Below are 15,730 nucleotides of genomic sequence, written 5' to 3' on the forward strand. Positions count from 1 at the left end.
CACTCCCCAGCTCACCCAGCCGGGGCCGAAACGTCCCCAAACGCCCCTTGAGCGATGTCCCCTCCCCGGGGAGGTGGCAGGAGGAGGTGCCGGGGTCACCCAAGGGGGACGGGGACCCGCGGGGACATTGCCGAGCCCCTCACGGCGCTGGCGCAGCAGGAGCCCTTTGGAGCAGGGTGGGGACAGCGGGGACAGTGCAGGCGTGGCACGGTGGCCTCGGGCCGGTCCCCGCGGCTCGGGGACAGCGGGGACAGGGCGGGAGGGAGGAGCGGGGCCCGGGGGTGGCCCCGCAGCGGGGCAGGCACTTGGTCAGCGCTCTCCACCTTCCGTGTCCCTCGGTGTCCCCTCGGTGTCCCTGCAGCCCCCACAGGGGGTGGTGGCACCCCAAAATCTGCTCCTCAGTGTCCCGGGTGCTCCCCCAACAATCCCTGCAGGGCCGTGGGGAGGCCGCACCCCAAATTTCACAGTGTAGGAGGCCGGGCCCCCTCCCCAGCCCCTCAGAGCCCCCAAATCCCGGGCCAGCGGCTCCGGGGCGCTCCAGCCCCGCCCTCCACCCGCTTTTGGGGGAAAGCGGCCGGATTTGGGGGCGCTGGAGGGGCACGGGGCGGGGCGGGAGGAAGAGGAGCCCCGGGGAGAAGGGGCTGGAACGGGGGAGAGAAGAGCGCTGAGAGCACGGCGGTCGCTGCCGCGTCCATCTGTCCGTCCGTCCGTCTGTCCCGCAGCCTCCCGGGGCCGGCAACGCTCCGGCCGCGGCCGGGATTTGGGATCGGGGCGGGGACGAGCCCCCCGACACCGTCAGGGGCTGCCGGGCGGGCTCGGCGCGGGGAGCGGGCGGTCCCGGGAGCCCGGAGGGGCCGGGGGCAGCCGCCCCGGGCCGCCCTTCACACGGGGGACGTGGCCGTGGACTCGCTGGCCAGGCTGTCGGCGATGTCGCCGCGCTGGGCCCTGCGCAGGGCGGCCAGCAGCGCGTCCAGCGTGGCCGACTCGCGGCTGGCCCAGTGCGCCAGGAGGGCGCGGGCCGGGCTCTCCTCGCGGCCGAAGGCGTCGAGCAGCTCCTCCTTGTAGCCCAGCTCGCCGGCCAGCTGCCGCCACGTGTCCTCGGCCGAGCTGCCCAGCAGCTTCTCCACCTCCTCCTGCTTGCTGGCCGGCAGCGCCGAGTACAGGCTCCCGTCCGCCTTGGGCGCTGCGAGGGGGAAGGGGCTCAGACCCGGCCCGGGGTCCCTGTCTGTCCATCCCGGGGTCCCTGTCTGTCCCAGGGGTCCATGTCTGTCCTTCCTGCCCATCCCGGGGTCCCTGTCTGTCCCAGGGGTCCATGTCTGTCCTCCCTGCCTGTCCCGGGGTCCCTGTCTGTCCCAGGGGTCCATGTCTGTCCTTCCTGCCCGTCCCAGGGTCTCTGTCTGTCCATCCCAGGGTCCCTGTCTGTCCCAGGGGTCCATGTCTGTCCTTCCTGCCCGTCCCGGGGTCCCTGACCATCCCAGGGTCCCTGTCTGCCTGTCCCGGGGTGCCTGTGTGTCCTTCCTGCCCGTTCGGGGTCTCTGTCTGTCCTCCCTGCCCATCCCAGGGTTCCTGCCCGTCCCGGGGTCCCTGTGTGTCCTTCCTGCCCGTCCTGGGGTCCCTGTCTGTCCATCCCGGGGTCCCTGTCTGTCCCAGGGGTCCATGTCTGTCCTCCCTGCCCATCCCGGGGTCCCTGTCTGTCCCAGGGGTCCATGTCTGTCCTCCCTGCCCATCCCGGGGTCCCTGTCTGCCTGTCCCGGGGTGCCTGTGTGTCCTTCCTGCCCGTTCGGGGTCCCTGTCTGTCCCAGGGGTCCCTGTCTGTCCTTCCTGCCCATCCCGGGGTCCCTGTCTGTCCCAGGGGTCCCTGTCTGTCCTTCCTGCCCATCCCGGGGTCCCTGTCTGTCCTTCCTGCCCATTCAGAGTCCCTGTCTGTCCTTCCTGCCCGTTCAGGGTCCCTGTCTGTCCCAGGGGTCCCTGTCTGTCCTTCCTGCCCATTCGGGGTCCCTGTCTATCCTCCCTGCTTGTTCCCAGGTGTCCCTGTGCATCCCCTGGTGTTCCTCTCCATCTCTGGGTACCCCTGCCCATCCTTAGATGTCTCTGCCCAACCCCCGGCGTCCCTGTCTATCCCAGGTGTCCCTGCCCACCCCCGATCGTCCCACCCGTTCCCGGGTGTCCCTGCCCATCCTTCCTGTCCATCCCTGGTGTCCCTGCCCACCCTAGACTGTCCCACCCACCCCGGCTGTCCCTGCCCACCCCTGATTGTCCCACCCACCCCTGGTGTCCCTGTCCACCCCGGCTGTCCCTGCCCGCCCCCTGCCCACCCCGGCGGGTCCCACCTGGCCCCTGGGTGCCCTGCCCGGGGGGCTGCTGGTCGTGCAGGCTCTGGCTGTCCACGGAGATGCCGCTGTCGCTGTGCAGCTTCTCCCCCTCGGGGGACGGCGTCTGGTTCACCGGGCGGTTGTTGGCGCCCTGCTTGTTCTGCTTGCAGCTGTTCCACCTGCGGGGACGGGGACACGCTGGTGCCATCGCCGGGGCTGCCAGGGCTCTGTCCCCTTCCCCGGGGCTGCCAGGGCTCTGTCCCCTTCCCTGGGGCTGCCAGGGCTCTGTCCCCTTCCCCGGGCTCTGTCCCCTTCCCCGGGGTCTGTCCCCTTCCCCGGGGCTGCCAGGGCTCTGTCCCCTTCCCCGGGGCTGCCACGGCTCTGTCCCCTTCCCCGGGGTCTGTCCCCTTCCCCGGGGCTGCCACGGCTCTGTCCCCTTCCCCGGGGTCTGTCCCCTTCCCCGGGGTCTGTCCCCTTCCCCGGGGTCTCTCCCAGTTTCTGTTTTCTGTCCTGGTGCCAGGACAGGGACAGGGACAGGGACAGGGATGGGGACAGGAACAGGGACGGGGACAAGGACAGGGACAGACGTGCACTGGGTCCCCCATCCTGCTGCCACCTCCCTCCTCACCCCTCACACAATTTTGGAAATCCGCCCAGCCTGGTGCCCTCGGTGCTGACAGCTGTGGCTGTGGGACATCCGGAGCGGGGCTCCCACTGTTCCCCCCTCCCCAAATCCCTGTCCCTGTCCCCGTCCCCGTCCCTGTCCCTGCCTGCCCCGGTACCTCTTGAAGGCGATGTAGGCCACCAGCCCCACCACCACGGCGGCCAGGATGGAGCAGTAGACGGGGATGAGGTTGTCGCTGGTGCCGTGGGTCACCACGGGCCGCGAGCTGCCCATGACGGTGGTGGCCGTGTCCGCGGCGGTGCTGGCCCCCGCCTCGGTGCCCGGCGGCTCCCCGGTGACCGGCTCGGGGCTCTCAGAGGCCGCCGGGGCCGGGGCGGGCGTTGTCCAGCGAGGGTGGAGCCCTGCCGGGGCGGAGGGGAAGGGGAACCGGGATCAGGCCGGGTGTTTCCCCAGGGATCCCCTTCCCGAGGCTGAGGGACGGCAGAGGTGACAGGACCCACGTCTCCTTGTCCCCAGGCTTGTCCCCAGGCTTGTCCCCAGGCTTGGCCCGCAGCTGTCCCCTGGCCCGGGGTGGCTGGAGGTGGCCGTGGCTTTGTCAGCGCTGTCCAGCACAGCGCCCTTGGGGCTCAGCTCCACTGCCAGCCCCCAAATCCACCCCAGGGTGGGGCTGGGGCAGCCCGGGCGCCCACGCCCCGCACGGAGCCGCCCCGCAGCCCCAGGGCCTGGATTTGCCCCTTCCCTGCCCTGCCGGCTCCGTCCGGGAGTGACCCCGCTCCTGCCGCACCCGGGCGCGTCCCGCGAGCAGCGGATGCCTCTGGTCTTGCCCCAGGATAACGCCTGGGTGCCCATCCCATCCCAAATTCCCTGTGCCCTCCCTGAGCCGCTGCCCGGTGCCAGGGCCGGGCCACGTCCCCCAGCCCATCCCGGAGCGAGAATGAGCCGGGAATAGCGACAGGAGCCGGGACCTCGTCCTGCCACCCCCTGCCAGCCCCTGGGATCAGCGCCGGGCTGGGGTTGTGCCAGGCTGGGGTTGTACCAAGCTGGGATTGTACAAAACTGGAGTTGTGCTGGACTGGGATTGTGCCAGGCTGGAAGTGTTCTGAGCTGGGATTGTACAAAACTGGGAATATGCCATGCTGGGGTTGTAAACAAACCGGGATTGTGCCGTGCTGGGGCTGTACCAAACTGGGTTTGTGCCAGGTTCAAATTGTACCAAACTGGGGTTGTACCAAACTGGGGTTGTACCAAACTGGGGTTGTACCAAACTGGGGTTGTACCAGGTTCGAATTGTACCAAAGTGGGGTTGTTCTGGGCTGGGATAGTGCCGAGCTGGGATTGTGCCAGGCTGGAATTCAGCCCCGAGGGCCCCGGGGCGGCAGCGCTGTGGCAGGGGGGTCAGGGGGTTGGTGGCATCCTGCCCTGCCGTGTCCCGGCCCCCGCTGCCCTTGGGGAGCCGCTCCCGAGCCGGGCGCGGACAAAGCCGGCCCTGTGTCCTTGACTTGTGGCTCCATTTACTCGACCCTTCCTCGGGAGCTGCCCCGCTGCCCGGCCCGGCGGCGCCCGGGACAAAGCGCTTTTCTCCCCGCCGCGCTCGGGGCAGGGGCTGGCGCCGCTCCTGCCCGAGGAACGCCGCTGGTTCTGCCGAGGAGCCTGGCAGAGCAGCCCTGGATGGAGCAGCCCTGGATGGAGCAGCCCTGGATGGAGCAGCCTGGATGGGGGCAGCCCTAGATGGAGTAGTCTCAGATGGAGCAGCCCTGGATGGAACAGCCCTGGATAGAGCAGCCCTGATGGAACAACCTCTCTGGAGCAGCCCTGGATGGAGCAGCCCTGATGGAACAACCTCTCTGGAACAGCCCTGGATGGAGCAGCCCTGGATGCAGCAGCCCTGGATGGAGCAGCCCTGGATGGAGCAGCCCCTCTGGAGCAGCCCTGGGTGTAGAAGCCCCTCTGAAGCAGCCCTGCTTCCTCCAGGAGCTCAGCCCGGCTCTGACTTTTCCCCTTTTCTGCCCCTATTTCCCCCCTTTCCCCCTTTCCCAGGGGCTGGAGCTGTGCTTGGGATGCCAACAGGGACAGGCAGGAAACCCCGGCTCCTTTCTCTGGCCCAGCACTGCCAGATCCCAGCGCGGCTCCCTAAAGCCAGGCCGAGATCCACCAGGAATGTTCCCCTGACAGATCCACCAGGAATGTTCCCCTGGCGGATCCACCAGGAATGTTCCCTCAGCAGATCCACCAGGAATGTTCCCCTGACAGATCCACCGGGAATGTTCCCCTGGAAGATCCACCAGGAATGTTCCCCTGGCAGCTCCACTGGGAATGTTCCCCTGACAGATCCACCAGGAATGTTCCCCTGGCAGCTCCACTGGGAATGTTCCCCTGACAGATCCACCGGGAATGTTCCCCCGGCAGCTCCACTGGGAATGTTCCCCTGGCAGCTCCACTGGGAATGTTCCCTCAGTAACTCCACCGGGAATGTTCTCTCAGGAGCTCCATGGCAATGTTCCCCTGACAGATCCACCAGGAATGTTCCCCTGGAAGATCCACCGGGAATGTTCCCCTGACAGATCCACTGGGAATGTTCCCTCAGTAACTCCACCGGGAATGTTCCCTCAGCAGCTCCAGCGGGAATGTTCCCCTGACAGATCCACCGGGAATGTTCCCCCAGCAGCTCCACGGGAATGTTCCCCCAGCAGATCCAAAAGGAATGTTCCCCCAGCAGCTCCACGGGGAATGTTCCCCCAGCAGCTGCACCGGGAACATCCCTGCGGTGGCAGCAGAGCCGTGACAATGACAAGGACAAGGACAAGGACAAGGACACCGCGACGCCCGGCTCGGCTCTTACCCCGGCACTCGGCGTCGGCCACGGGCGTGCACTCCCGCACCAGCACCTCGTTCTCCTCACACGTGGTGCAGGGCAGGCAGGGGTCCACGAAGTTGGCCTCGCTGGAGAAGGTGCCCTCGGGACACTCCTCGCACACGGTGTCCTGCGAGTCCTTGCAGGGGAACATGAGGCCGAAGCCCGCCTGGCACACGCGGCACTCGCGGCAGCTCCCGCTGGCCTCGTCCTGGAAGTAGCCGTAGGCGCAGCGGCACACGGCGTCGTCGGTCTCCACGCAGGGCGCCGACATGCTCTGCAGCCCCTCGCACTGCGTGCACGGCTTGCACGGCTCCGTGGCGCTCGCCGTGTCCGAGAAGGTGACGCCTGCGGGGGCCGGGAGCTGCTTGGGATCAAATCCCGGCTTCCGATCCCAGCGTTTCCCTCTGGGCTCAGGGGGAGAGGGGTCCCCCCTCTGCGGCCCCCCTCAGCCTCAGGTTCTCCTTAACACCTTCCACATTCCCACAGGAATTCCCAGCTCCACAGGAATTCCCAGCTCCACGTCTCCCAGGCCTGTCGGCACCTCCCCATTCCCCAGCAATTCCCAGTTTGGAGCATCCTTCCAGGCTCATTCACACCTTCCCCATTCCAGCAATTCCCAGTTTGGAGCATCCTTCCAGGCCCATTCACACCTTCCCCATTCCCCAGCAATTCCCAGTTTGGAGCATCCTTCCAGGCCCATTGACACCTTCCCAATTCCAGCAATTCCCAGTTTGGAGCATCCTTCCAGGCCCATTGACACCTTCCCCGTTCCAGTAATTCCCAGTTTGGAGCATCCTTCCAGGCTCATTCACACCTTCCCCATTCCAGCAATTCCCAGTTTGGAGCATCCTTCCAGGCTCATTCACACCTTCCCCATTCCAGCAATTCCCAGTTTGGAGCATCCTTCCAGGCTCATTCACACCTTCCCCATTCCCCAGCAATTCCCAGTTTGGAGCATCCTTCCAGGCTCATTCACACCTTCCCCGTTCCAGCAATTCCCAGTTTGGAGCATCCTTCCAGGCTCATTCACACCTTCCCCGTTCCAGCAATTCCCAGTTTGGAGCATCCTTCCAGGCTCATTCACACCTTCCCCATTCCAGCAATTCCCAGTTTGGAGCATCCTTCCAGGCTCATTCACACCTTCCCCATTCCAGCAATTCCCAGTTTGGAGCATCCTTCCAGGCTCATTCACACCTTCCCCGTTCCAGCAATTCCCAGTTTGGAGCATCCTTCCAGGCTCATTCACACCTTCCCCATTCCCCAGCAATTCCCAGTTTGGAGCATCCTTCCAGGCTCATTCACACCTTCCCCATTCCAGCAATTCCCAGTTTGGAGCATCCTTCCAGGCTCCCTTTCCCGTGACACCTGCACTATTCCCACCCCAATTCCCAGCTCCGAGCCTCCCTTTCCCATGAACATCGCCCCCATTCCGCCTCCTCACCCCATCCCCGCCTCAATCCCCGGCTCCGCGGGGGCCCAGTCTGGCCGCGCTGCCCCCGCGCTCCCTGCTCTCCTCCCGCCGCGAATTCCTGATTGTATTCCCATTTCCGACCTCCCGCCGGTCCCTCCGGCCCTGCCCGCTCCTCACATCCCGTCACCTTGCCCTCCGCATCCTCCCGGGGGTCCCCCGCGCCCCCTGCCCGGCCGCGGGAGCGCGGCGGTGACCGAAGCGCTGACTGCGCCCGAGCCCGCGGCTGCGGCGCTCCGGTTTCATCCCGCAGGACGCTGCTGCCGGGGAAATCAATCCCCGCCGCGCTCTGCCGCTGCCCCGGCAGCTCGGGGTATTTTTAGCCCCGGAAGAGCGAGCGGAGCCCGTCCCGGGGGGCGCAGCTGCCGCGGCCCCCGCGCTGCCCGCTCCTCCCGGTGATCCGCCCGGAGCCCGGCCCCGTCCCGGGGAAATTCCAGCCGCAGGGACGGGGAAGGGGCCGGGGAGCCCGGCCCGGTCCCTGCGCTGCCGGGCCTCGTGCCGAGCTGGGAATGGATCCTGCTCCCAGCGGCTCCCCCGGGGACACCGAGTGTGTGGGACGGGAATTTCGGGGTGATCCAGAGGGGATGAAGCGCCCCAAAACCCCGGGAACGGGCGGGTGGGAGGGTGGGAGGTTCCATCCCAGCCTCGCCGGCGGATCTTTCCCATCCCCAACACCTTCCCTCACCCTGTGCCGGTGCCCTCGTGTGCTGAGGACCTGCAGGGGATGTGGAATCCCAAAATCCTGGAATGGTTTGGGCCAGGAGGGACCTCAAACCCCACCCAGTCCCTGCACAAGGACACGTCCCGCTACCCCAGGCTGCTCCGTGTGCCACCCTCGGACACTCCCGGGGACGGGGCAGCCCGGCCGCGCTGGGCACGCCGTCCCCGCCGCTGCCAGCCCCTGCCCCGTGCCCGGCCGGGCGAGCAGCGCCGGAGCAGCCCCGGGGCGGCACACGCGGCTCCCATTAACCTGGGCTCATCCCTCGCATTATCCTGAATTATTGATGGGCGCCATTAGAGCGGGGAAGTGGCCAGGAAAGGCTTTCGGCTGAGTGGGCACATTTGCAGTGGCAGCCGAAGGTATCTGAGCTGAGCAATTACAGCCCAGATTCAAAGCGGCCCCTCGGCCCCATCCCTCCCTCCCCCGGAGGCTGCGAGGGATAAATAAATCATGAGGCAGCACCCGGGCCCTGGGGAGGGCCGCAATGGGGGGAACGGGGGAATTAGAGCAGCACCCCCCCTCTCGGGGTGGTTTCTGGCAGCCCCCCGGGCTTTGGCGGGGGCCGGGCTTTGGTTGCAGCAGATTTTTTCCGGAACAATTCCCCCGGAGGGTCGGGAACGCGTCCAAGGGAGTGCTCGGAGAAGGCAGCCCCGGGTGCAGGTGGGGACCCTCGGCCCTGGGCCGTGCCCGCATTCCTGGGCACCGGCTGTGCCAGCAGCGGGGCTGCCTCCACCTGCCCGGCCCGCGGCGGCACGATCCGGGGAGATCGGGGGGATCCGGGGGGATTTGGGGGGTTCCAGAGGGATCCAGGGGGTTCCAGAGGGATCCAGGGGGTTCCAGAGGGATCGGGGGGGTTCCAGAGGGATCCTGGGGGGTTCCAGAGGGATCCAGGGGGTTCCAGAGGGATCCAGGGGGTTCCAGAGGGGTCTGGGGGGTTCCAGAGGGATCCTGGGGGGTTCCAGAGGGATCCAGGGGGTTCCAGAAGGATCCAGGGGGTTCCAGAGGGATCCAGGGCCACAGGGGTCCTCTCCCCATCCCAGCAAGGGATGGCTGCTGTGTTTGCAGGTTTCCTTTCCTCCACACCCAAAATCCCTCTCAGGGAAGAGATGAGGGTGGGGAGGAGGTTTTCTCTTGGTGGGATCCATCCCTTGGTGGGATCCATCCCTCACATGGATCCGTCCCTCTCTGGGATCCATCCCTTTCTGGGGTCCATCCCTCTCTGGGGTCCGTCCCTCTCTGGGGTCCAGCCCCGTTTCCCGGCCGGGCTCAGGGAGGCAGAGCCGTCCATCGATTTCTCAGGACGCTGAGGTATTTTTAGCCCTGCCCTGGCTCCTCCAGCCTCCTGTGCCTCCTCTCCACTCCCTCCCAGCCCCGCTCCAGCCCTGCCCCTCTCCCATCTCCTCCCGGAGCAGCCCTGGCTGCTTGCAGGGCTCAGGGAATCCGGGAATATCCCAGTCCCGAGGATCCTCCCGTGCAGGCACCATCCCGACCCCCTCCCGGTGCCTGGCAGCGCTGCCCAGACCCCGCTGTGGGGCTGTGCCCCTCCCCGTGCCCCAACTCCCATTTTGGGGCAAGAATCTCCCGTTTTAAGCAATCCTGTCCCCAGAACCCGGCCCTGGCTCAGCGGAGGGGCGGGCCGGGATCGCTGCGGCGCTGCCCGGAGGGAAGGAGGGATGCTCGGGCAGGGCGCACGGCCTTGCCCGGGGCTGGGGGCACTCACTGTCCAGGCAGGGCTCGCAGACCGTCTGGTTGAGCCCGCAGGGCTGCACCACGCCCTCGCCCACGTTGCAGACCCGGCAGCACTCCCCGCTGGCCGTGAACAGCTTGGAGAAACAATCGTCCTTGGAGGCGCCGGCGGGGCCCTGGGGAGAGCAGAGCCGGGAGGTCACTCCTGCCGCCCGGGGGATGGGACAGCCGGGGCCGGGCCCGCTCCGGGGACACCCCGCTCGCGCTACGTGCAGATCTGGGAGGGAAAAGCGCTTTTCCGGGCAAAATTCACTCCTCGGGGAAAGCCCTGCCGAGTTGTGCGGCTGGAGGGAGACGGCGGGGCGCCCAGGGGTGTTTTGGGGTGCTGTGGCCTCGGTTTGTCCTTGTCGCTCCTCAGCCGCCTCCCCCGAGGGCTCTGCGCCATCCCGGGGGGCTCGGCCCTTCCCAGCCTGGGGAACGGGAGAGGAGAGCAGAAATTCCTGCCTCGGCGGGGGCTCTGGAGAGCCTGGCTGGCACCGCTGCCCCCCAAAACCCGCGGGCACCGGCAATGAGGAGCTGAGGGAGCGGCAGGACCTCGCTGTGCGCCGGCACCGGGTGTCCCTGCTGGCACAACGTGTCACCACCCCCGAGAGCCACGAACATCCCACGGGCACCCCCACGGGCCCCTCTGCAGCCCGGGGAGGGCCGAGCTGCCCCCCAAAACCCAGGAACCCCGTCCCGCAGGTCCCAGCGCTCCTCCCGCTCCCGCTGGCCGCAGCCCCGGGGCCGCGCCGTCCCTTGGCCACCCACCCACGGCTGATTTTGGGGAAGGGGGGAGAGGCTCGGGGGAGCATCTGGCGGCCTCGTCAGCGCCTTGGCCGCGTCCCCGCGCTCGGTGCGGCGCTCGGAGCCCCGCGCCGCATCCGGCGGGGCCGAGACAATGGAGCGCCAATTCCAGGCAGCTGAATGACAAAGTGCTCCAATTACCCTGCGCTGCGAGGCGGCCGCTGCCCCTCCCCGCCCGGCTCCGCCAGCCCGCTGGCAGCCCCTTCCTCCAGACCCCTTTTCCAGACCCTTTTCCCAGGCTCTTTTTCCAGAATATTTTTCCAGACCCTTTTCCCAGGCCCGTTTCCCAGACCCTTTTCCCAAGCCCTTTTTCCAGATCCTTTTTCCAGACCCTTTTTCCAAGCCTTTTTTCCAGACCCTTTTACCAGAAGCATTTCCCAGGCCCTTTTTCCAGACCCTTTTCCCAGAACCTTTTCCAGACCATTTTTCCAGATCATTTTCCCAGAACCTTTTCTAGACTCTTTTCCCAGACCCTTTTCCCTCTCTGGGTGGGCAGGAGGGATTGGAATATCGGGAATCCTCCCAGTACCCCCAAATATCCCCTGGGAAGGGTTTGGGGTGATGCCATGCGCCGCTCGTGGGGGCACATTTGGGGATTTTGGCCGCAGCTCATCCCGCTGCTCCATTCGGGCAGGGTTTGGGGAGCTCACGGCTCCCTGGGAAGTGATTCCAGAGGCTGGGAATGGGGCTGGGGCAGCCGGGCGTGCCTGGCTGTGACTAGTGACCGGGATGGACACGGGGGCATCCAGAGCTTCCAGGGATCCCAGAGCTTCCAGAGCTTCCAGGGATCCCAGAGCTTCCAGGGATCCCAGAGCTTCCAGAGCTTCCAGGGATCCCAGAGCATCCAAGGATCCCAGAGATCCCAGAGCATCCTGTGATCCCTGAGCTTCCAGGGATCCCCGAGCTTCCAGGGATCCCAGAGCATCCCCTGATCGCAGAGCACCCCACAATTCCAGAGCTTCCAAAGATCCCAGAGCATCCAGAGATCCCAGGGATCCCAGAGCTTCCAGGGATCCCAGAGCTTCCAGGGATCCCAGATCTTCCTCCAGTCTCAAAGCTTCTAAAGATCCCAGAGCATCCAGAGATCCCAGATCTTTCCCTGATCCCAGATCTTTCCCTGATCCCAGACCTTCCCCGATCCCAGCCCTTCCCCGATCCCAGACCTTCTCCCAATCCCAGACCTTCCCCCAGTCCCAGACCTTCCCCAATCCCAGACCTTCCCCTGATCCCAGATCTTCCCCCGATCCCAGCCCTTCCCCGATCCCAGCCCTTCCCCGATCCCAGACCTTCCCCCAGTCCCAGACCTTCGCCGATCCCAGATCTTTCCTCGATCCCAGCCCTTCCCCAGTCCCAGATCTTCCCCGATCCCAGCCCCTACCCGATCCCGGATCTTTCCCCGATCCCAGCCCTTCCCCGATCCCAGATCTTCCCCGATCCCAGCCCTTCCCCGATCCCAGCCCTTCCCCAATCCCGGCCCTTCCCCGATCCCAGACCTTCCCCTGATCCGCGATCTTCCCCGATCCCAGCCCTTCCCCGATCCCAGCCCTTCCCCGATCCCAGACCTTCCCCCAATCCCAGCCCTTCCCCAATCCCAGCCCTTCCCCCGATCCCAGCCCTTCCCCGATCCCAGCCCTTCCCCGATGCCAGCCCTTCCCCGATCCCAGCCCTTCCCCAGTCTCCCATTCCAGCTCCCCCACGCCGCAGGCAGCTGCGGGCGGTCCCGCGTGGGCCGGGCCTGGCCGGGCCACCGGCTCCGCTCCCGGGCCACCTGTCCTGTCCCCTCCCGCCCCCGCGCCCCGAGCGCTCCCAATTCCCGGCTCCAGGTGCCGCGGGCCCCTCGCTCCGGGGCTTTCCCGAGCCCCCCGGCCGGGCACGGCACCTGGCCCGCGTTAGGCTGCGGAAACGCGCGCTGTTAGCGCGGCTCCCGGTGACAAAGCCGCGGCTATTAACGCCGTAAAGCATCCTGACAGCTGGCCCGGCCCGGCCGCGGCCGGAGGGCGCAGGCGACACCTCTGGAAGCTCTTAATTGCTTTTTGGAGCCGTGCCGGGGGGGTCGGAGCCCGGGCAGGCGCTGCCGGGGGAGGACAGAGCCGCTCCGAGCGGGATTTCGGAGTCTGGCACCGCGGAGCGCCCGGCACCAGGAGGGGATGCTCCAGCTGGAGACGAGCCCGGCTGCGAGACGCGAGCCCGGCGGGCGCGCTCTGCCTCTCTTGGCCGAGCACCGCGTCTGGGAGAGGCCAAATCCCGGCTCCCGGCGCCTCCCGAACTTTGGGCAGCTCGGGGAGCCGCGTCCGAGCGCTGCGGCTCCGGCCGGCCCTGGGAGGCTCCGCCGCTCCCGGGCCGAGCAGCGCAGGCACCGAGCGGCGAGCGCGGCGGGCCGGGCTGCGGGGTCCCGGGCTGCGGGGGCTGCGGGGGTCCCGGGCTGCGGGGATCCCGGGCTGCGGGGATCCCGGGCTGCGGGGGTCCCGGGCTGCGGGGGCTGCGGGGTCCCGGGCTGCGGGGGCTGCGGGGGTCCCGGGCTGCGGGGGCTGCGGGGGTCCCGGGGTGCGGGGTCCCGGGCTGCGGGGGCTGCGGGGGTCCCGGGCTGCGGGGGCTGCGGGGGTCCCGGGCTGCGGGGGTCCCGGTGTGCGGGGTCCCGGGCTGCGGGGGTCCCGGGCTGCGGGGTCCCGGGGTGCGCGGAGCTGGGGGAGCACAGCCGGGGTCCCTGTTGTCCCCCCCCAGGAACACTCCCAGCCCCGCAGGTGCGGTCCCGGAGGGCAGAAGCAGCTCCCCGCGGTGACCCCGGCGCAGGGAAGCGGCGATTTGGGGACATCAGAGCCCGGCCCCGCTGCAGCAGCCGGGGAGGGGCGAGAGGGCGATGCCCTGGGGGGGGAATGGTTGGGATCCATCTGGCTGGGACAGCTCCGGGCCCCCCCGGCCGCTGTCCCGCTATCCCGGGGCGCTTTGGCCATCCCGATCCCGATCCCGGGGGGCTGTGGGGGAAAGGACCCCCCGGCACGGCGCTGCCAGCCCCGCTCCGCTCCTGCACGGAGCCGCTCAACTCCGCCTTTAATATCCTGCCCGAGGGGTGTCCGGCTGCCTGACGGCCCCCCTGGGACCCCCGGCAAATCCTGCCCCCCAAACAGCCCCGCTCCTGCCCCAGCTGCGGGCTCGGAGCCCCCCGGCCCCACTCCGGGCACTCCCCTCTCTGCTGGCCCCCCCACCCCAGCCTGCCCTGAAGTTTTTTGTCTGGGGCACACGGCGAGGGCTCTGCCGGGAGGAAAAGGCTCTCAGCCTCAGCTGTGGGGCACCTGGGAGCCGGGAAAGTCTGCGAGAGGTTGCGGGGGGTGCGTGCGGGGCAGGTGATGAAGGCACTGGGGGGGCTCCCCCCGGGCTGGGGCTCCGTCACTCTTTGCAGTGGCAGAGCTCGGGGCAGCGGCACCGGAGGGGCTGCGGGACCCCATCCCCACCCAGCTCCCCACGCCCCCTCCCACCGCACCCCAAAGAGCTCTGCTCGCCTCCCCGGGGCTCTCCGGTGCCCCCGGGATCCTCCAGCCCCGCACGGCGGGGACCCCGCTCCTGCCTGTGCTGTCCGCTGCCCCTCACCCGCGGGGCTCCCACCCCGGGGTCCCCGGGACCCTCCGGACACCCCCGTGTGAAGCCTCCGGGCCCCTCCATCCCACCCCCGCCCGGTGCCTCGGGGCTGTCCATCCCCCGGTGCCTCCGGGGACGCTCCCGGTGCCCCCGGGACGCCGCATCCCCTCCCCGCCGGGGCTGTCGGGGCTGCCCCGGGCGCCGCTCCCCGCACTCACCGCCGGCAGCAGGAGCAGCAGCAGCGGCAGGAGCCCGGCCATGGCGGGGGCAGCGGAGCGGGGCCGGTGACAGCCCCGGAAGCCGGAGCGCGGCCGGGCTGCCCTGGCTCTGCCGCTCTCCGCCGCGGCGGCGGCCAGAAAAGAGCTGCAAGTCCCTCCTCCTCCTCCCCCTCCTCCTCCTCCTCCTCCCCGCCCCCGGAGCATCACGGAGCGGCCGAGCCCGCACCCTCCGCCGCCGCCACACAAAGCCCGGTTCCCCCGGGCCCCCCCGGTCCCCCCGGGCCCCCCGGGCCCCGCCGCCCGCCCACGAAGCGTTTCTGGGGCGCGCTCGCTCCCAGCCCAGCCGGGGCTCTTCAGCCCATCCACGGCTTTGCCTCCTGTGCCGTCTGCCCGTCCTCCAGCCCCCTCGGCACCCCCTCCTCCCCCGGTCCGTCTGTCTGTCCCCGGCCCCGGGGTGGCGTCACCGCTGCCATCGCGGCCCCAGGGGCGGGATGGGGTGACCAGACCTGCCCCGGCTGCTGGGGACAAGGGACAAAATCCCCGGCCCGGGGACACCCCGGGCCCGTCCCAGCCGGGCGGTGTCACCCAGAGGCCCCCGAGGGGGGCACGCGGCGGGGACTGAATCAAATCTTTGTATTTCTGCCCTCCACACAAAGAAATCCCATCTGGGCTCCCCGTGGGCCCTGCAAGGTCCCCGCGTGCCGCCCTCCTTTGTCCCGGCGCCCCAGGGTGACTCTGCCTGGCCTCCTGCCCTCGCCGGGCCCGCAGTGCCCGCAGCTGGCAATGCCAGGGCTCCTTCCCCACCCCGCAGCGCTGCGTCAGCCCCGGGCACGGCTCCGCGGGGCCACCCAACCGCGGCACCGGGCACCGGTGCCACCGGGAGCGGCCCCGCCTCGCTGTCGCTGCCCCGGGCTGGCTCCTGCGGCCGCGGTGGCCACGGCACAGCGGATTTGGCCTCGTGTGCGTCCAGCTCCAGGTGTTTCCTCCCCGCTCCGGGCTCTGCAGGTGCTTTTGGGGCTCCCAAAATCCAGCAGTTCCCAGCCCTGCAGCCACCGGAGCCCCGAAATCCCGCGGGTCACGGTGGGAAAGCGCCACTCCGCTGGATTTCCTCTGGAAAAGCCAATTCTGGAGCCTCCGAGGTGCTCAGGGCCGGCTGCTGCCGCTGGCTCAGCCCGGGAAGGGCTTCACGGAATTCCCTCTCTCGCAGCTTTTCCGTGGGATTAAAGCCGAGCCAAAGCTGCCGTTTGTTCTCGTCACGGGCAGAACATCTGCGAGCCACATGGAGAAGCGTTCGCAGCCAAAAAAGCCACGCTGGGGCCAGGTGGGAACGGGCTGGGAGGTGCCCGGGGGCTGGGATGCCCACCCGGGGGCTGGGATGCCCACCCAAGATTGGGATGCCCACCCAGGATTGGGATGCCAGCCATAAT

The 15,730-nt window shown here is 68.5% G+C and overlaps 1 protein-coding gene across 1 annotated transcript; it reads right to left on the bottom strand.

Moving 5' to 3' along the window:
- Positions 1–881: 881 nt before the first annotated feature.
- On the bottom strand, positions 882–14,401 carry NGFR (nerve growth factor receptor). The gene is made up of 6 exons (XM_021538469.2): positions 14,304–14,401; positions 9,701–9,842; positions 5,777–6,136; positions 3,095–3,338; positions 2,331–2,491; positions 882–1,183 (listed from the first exon to the last, which is right to left on the bottom strand). The coding sequence occupies exons 1-6, from the start codon at positions 14,343–14,345 to the stop codon at positions 882–884; spliced, it is 1,251 nt and encodes a 416-aa protein (XP_021394144.1). The 5' UTR covers positions 14,346–14,401.
- Between the last annotated feature and the right edge of the window lie 1,329 nt (positions 14,402–15,730).

Source organism: Lonchura striata, chromosome 25 (genome assembly GCF_046129695.1).
Source record: "Lonchura striata isolate bLonStr1 chromosome 25, bLonStr1.mat, whole genome shotgun sequence".
NCBI lineage: Eukaryota > Metazoa > Chordata > Aves > Passeriformes > Estrildidae > Lonchura > Lonchura striata.

Coding starts and splice junctions, on each gene's coding strand:
- NGFR (XM_021538469.2), bottom strand. CDS start 14,345: ATGGCCGGGCTCCTGCCGCTGCTGCTGCTCCTGCTGCCGGCG. Junction 9,843..14,303: donor TGCTGCTCCTGCTGCCGGCG/GTGAGTGCGGGG, acceptor TGCTCTCCCCAG/GGCCCCGCCGGCGCCTCCAA. Junction 3,339..5,776: donor GGCCGACGCCGAGTGCCGGG/GTAAGAGCCGAG, acceptor CCGCCCCGGCAG/GGCTCCACCCTCGCTGGACA.